Raw genomic sequence first — 3,147 nt, 5'->3', positions numbered from 1 at the left:
GGGGGTGCGAGTCTGTCCCCCCGAGGGGCAGGAGGGTGTCGGGGTGGCAGGGGAGTCCTCTGCTCCCGGCCGGGGCGTGGGGCAGCATCCTTGCCATCGGTGAGCTGCCTCCCCCGCTGCTAACACGCTTTTTTTTTCTATTTTTAGGATCATTTAAATTTTTATTGTACAGCCAGCAGCCTGGGAAATCTGATCCTTTCTGTTAAGTGCGAGGAGGCAGATGGCACGGAATATTTAAGGATTATACTCAGGTATGGGGAAAAAAAAGCTTTGTTTAACAAAATATTTTCTCTTTGGGAGTCCCTTGTTTTGTTTCTACTGTCAATGCTAGCGCCGGGCTGGCAGCACGCGGGCCGTGGCACACGGAGGGGCTTGGGGTGGGATGGGAAGCAGCAGCAGCATCCTTCCACTGTTGCTGCACTGGGACTGCCTGACCCCGCTAATGAACGTGAGACTTTGATCTGTTGCTAAACCCGCTGAAACTGAGTGTAAACCTCTCCGTGACACGGGATAATACCAGTCACATCTATCGCCATCCCGCTGTAAGCTGACAAGACGCAGCGTGTCTGAACCATTGTGTCATTTCTCTCCAAACTATGAATATTTTAAGAGCTGCAGAGATGAGAAGAAAAATTGAGCCTTTGCTTACTAACCAGGCCCAACAAATTCTGCAGAACATTGTTTCCCAGGAGCCGGCGGAGCATTGCTGTGTGTGTGCCCCAGGGCTGGCGAGCCCTTGGGGCTGCGGCCAGCCTCTCTCTGCCTTAGATACTCCCTGATGTCTGCTCGTCTTTTTCTTTGCTAGGTCCAAAGTGAAGACGTTGCATGAAAGGATCCCCCTGGCAGGATTTAGCAAGCTCCCTAGCATCCCCCAGATTGCAAAGGTGAAATGCTGGGCTGGGCTGGGATACCCGCAGCAAAGCCTGCGCCGCTGCGCCTGGTGCCTTGGGCAGCGTTGGGTGGTGTTGGGCAGCGTTGGCACTGTTGGGTGGCGTTGGGTAACACTGGGCAGCATTGGGCAGCGTTGGCAGCGTTGGGTGATGTTGGCCAGCATTGGCAGTGTTGGGTGGCGTTGGGTGATGTTGGGTGGCCTTGGGCAGTGTTGTGCACTGGTGCCTGGGCTCTTGGGTCCAGGGGCGCTTGGCGGGCTGTGTATGCACTGGCCCTGCTGTTGGTTTACTGCTGATCCTGGTCAGGTCACTAACCAGGTGACCCGCTATCTGGGGGAAGAGGTGAGGAAATGGCAGCACCTTTGGCCCATGGAGAGACCTGGGACTTGTCTTGCTGCATCCTCAGTCGGGTACCAGTCAGGCCATGGGGCATCCCAATGAGAGGACGTGAAAAGGGGAGCTGCTGCTGTCAGAGGATGGATTTGGCTCCTTTATGAGACGTTCACAGCCATGCCGGGGAGTTTCTGCAGGACAGGGGTGTCTGTTCCGCACGCCCAGGGACGCGGCACTGACTGCCCTTTCCCCTTGCCCACAGGCCTTCTGCGACGATGCCTCCGGGCTGAAGTTTAACCCAGTTCTGTACCCCAAGGTGAGGTAACCTACCCCAAGTCGGTCGTGTATTCATCAGAGGGGGTCAGATAGGGTTAACTCTCCCCTTTTCTCCAAGACCCAATGGCTACTTTGGCACATAGGTTGGATATTTGTACTGCATCCTTCTAACTCTCTACCCTTGTACCTGGCTGCAGAGGGGATGTGAGCAGAGCAGTGGTGGCGGCCGTGCCTGCCTCTGGGCAGCAGGTTAGCCCACGGCCTTCTGATGGCGTGTGCATGCCACCATCTCGTTCTGTTGAATGGCCACCAAGGATTGATGGCACTTTGGTATTGATCTGCCCTTGGATCGTGGGGAAGGAGGGACAGGTCTGTGGGCTATAAGACCAACCTGGATCTTGCCTTGATGCCTTAAGGCTTGCTTGAAAGCCGGTGAGATGGGTTGAGCTGGTGCTTGAGAAGTCCTGCCGGAAGAGATGCAGAGGCAGGTGGGTCACTGTGGGGGACAGAGTGGCAGTCCCCACTGGTGACGTACCAGGACTGACTCGTTGCCCACTCTGGGATTGCTTTTCCTCCTGTGTGCTCTTGTGCTGCTGGGACGACCCGCTCCTGGGAAGCTACAAAGCAAATCCATCATTTTCAAGTACCTTTTATGTGCAAGACCTTTCCTGTGGCAGCACAGCACTAAGTTATGAGGCAGTTTCACCCCCCTTTGATGTAGACAGCGTCAAACCGATTTTGTTCATCCATTGGCATTATTGGTGTTGCTATCAAACCCTTATCTGCAAGTTGAACAGCCGCCGATGCCCAGCTAGGGAAGAAAAGCGCCTCTGACTCAGTCCCTGCAGAGCGGGACTGGGACCGTGGAGCTGAGGGGCTGCAGGAACTGCCCTTATTTCCACCCAAAGGGCCCCAAATGTCCCCCAGAAAACCTGCTCCCCGCACCCCGTGCCATGCCTGGACACCAGGGCTGCAGCTCGTGCCCACCCGAAGCCCGTGGGCATCCCGGGGGACCGTTGGCACCAGAGGCTGCAGCGATGTTGATAACCAAAACTGGGGCCACTGTTGAAAACTTTTGGCCTAATTATGGGGAAATTTGGCTTTTGCGCCCCTTCCCGCTCCCTCAGGCACTGCTGCACCGTTGCTGTACCCGCTGCCTGCTGCGAGGAGCCATACTGTGGCCAGCGGGTGACGGCGAGTGTGCCGAGCGGGGCTGTGAGCCCGGCCAGCAGCAAGTGCCGAGCGGGGTTTGCTCTTCTGGACATCACGTTTTGAAGTGCGGAGTGAAATCATTCATATTTTGCTGTGCTGCAGGCTTCCCAGATGATAGTGTCTTATGATGAACATGAGGTCAACAACACGTTCAAGTTTGGTGTGATCTACCAGAAGTTCAGGCAGGTGAGTAATGCCCGTGCTGCTCTCCCGGAGCACGTCCCCGCTTGCCAGAGCTCCGCGTTGCCCAACTGCGGGACCCCTGAAGCCGAAATTTGGCCCTGCAGTTAATTCTGTCTCGTGCAACACATTGTGTTACTGGGTGTCCTCACTAATAATGCATTTATTAGTGCTCGGATGTTTCCCCAACTCATTAAAAAATGATGTGACTGAAAAAATTCAGTCTGGAAATCAGCCCACGAGCTGCTGTAGGGAA

At 55.3% G+C, this 3,147-nt stretch overlaps 1 protein-coding gene across 1 annotated transcript in view; it reads left to right on the top strand.

Moving 5' to 3' along the window:
* RAP1GAP2 (RAP1 GTPase activating protein 2) overlaps positions 1-3,147 on the top strand; it is a 76,676-nt gene that overhangs the window by 60,230 nt on the left and 13,299 nt on the right. The window contains 4 exon segments of the mRNA XM_009881472.1: positions 125-251; positions 806-884; positions 1,486-1,539; positions 2,814-2,897. Coding sequence (XP_009879774.1) covers positions 125-251; positions 806-884; positions 1,486-1,539; positions 2,814-2,897 — 344 coding nt within the window.

The sequence above is a fragment of the Charadrius vociferus genome, unplaced genomic scaffold, assembly GCF_000708025.1.
Source record: "Charadrius vociferus isolate BGI_N301 unplaced genomic scaffold, ASM70802v2 scaffold323, whole genome shotgun sequence".
Lineage (NCBI taxonomy): Eukaryota > Metazoa > Chordata > Aves > Charadriiformes > Charadriidae > Charadrius > Charadrius vociferus.
The sequence above is the reverse complement of the archived record's forward strand: the minus strand, read 5'-3'. Positions and strand labels throughout refer to the sequence as shown.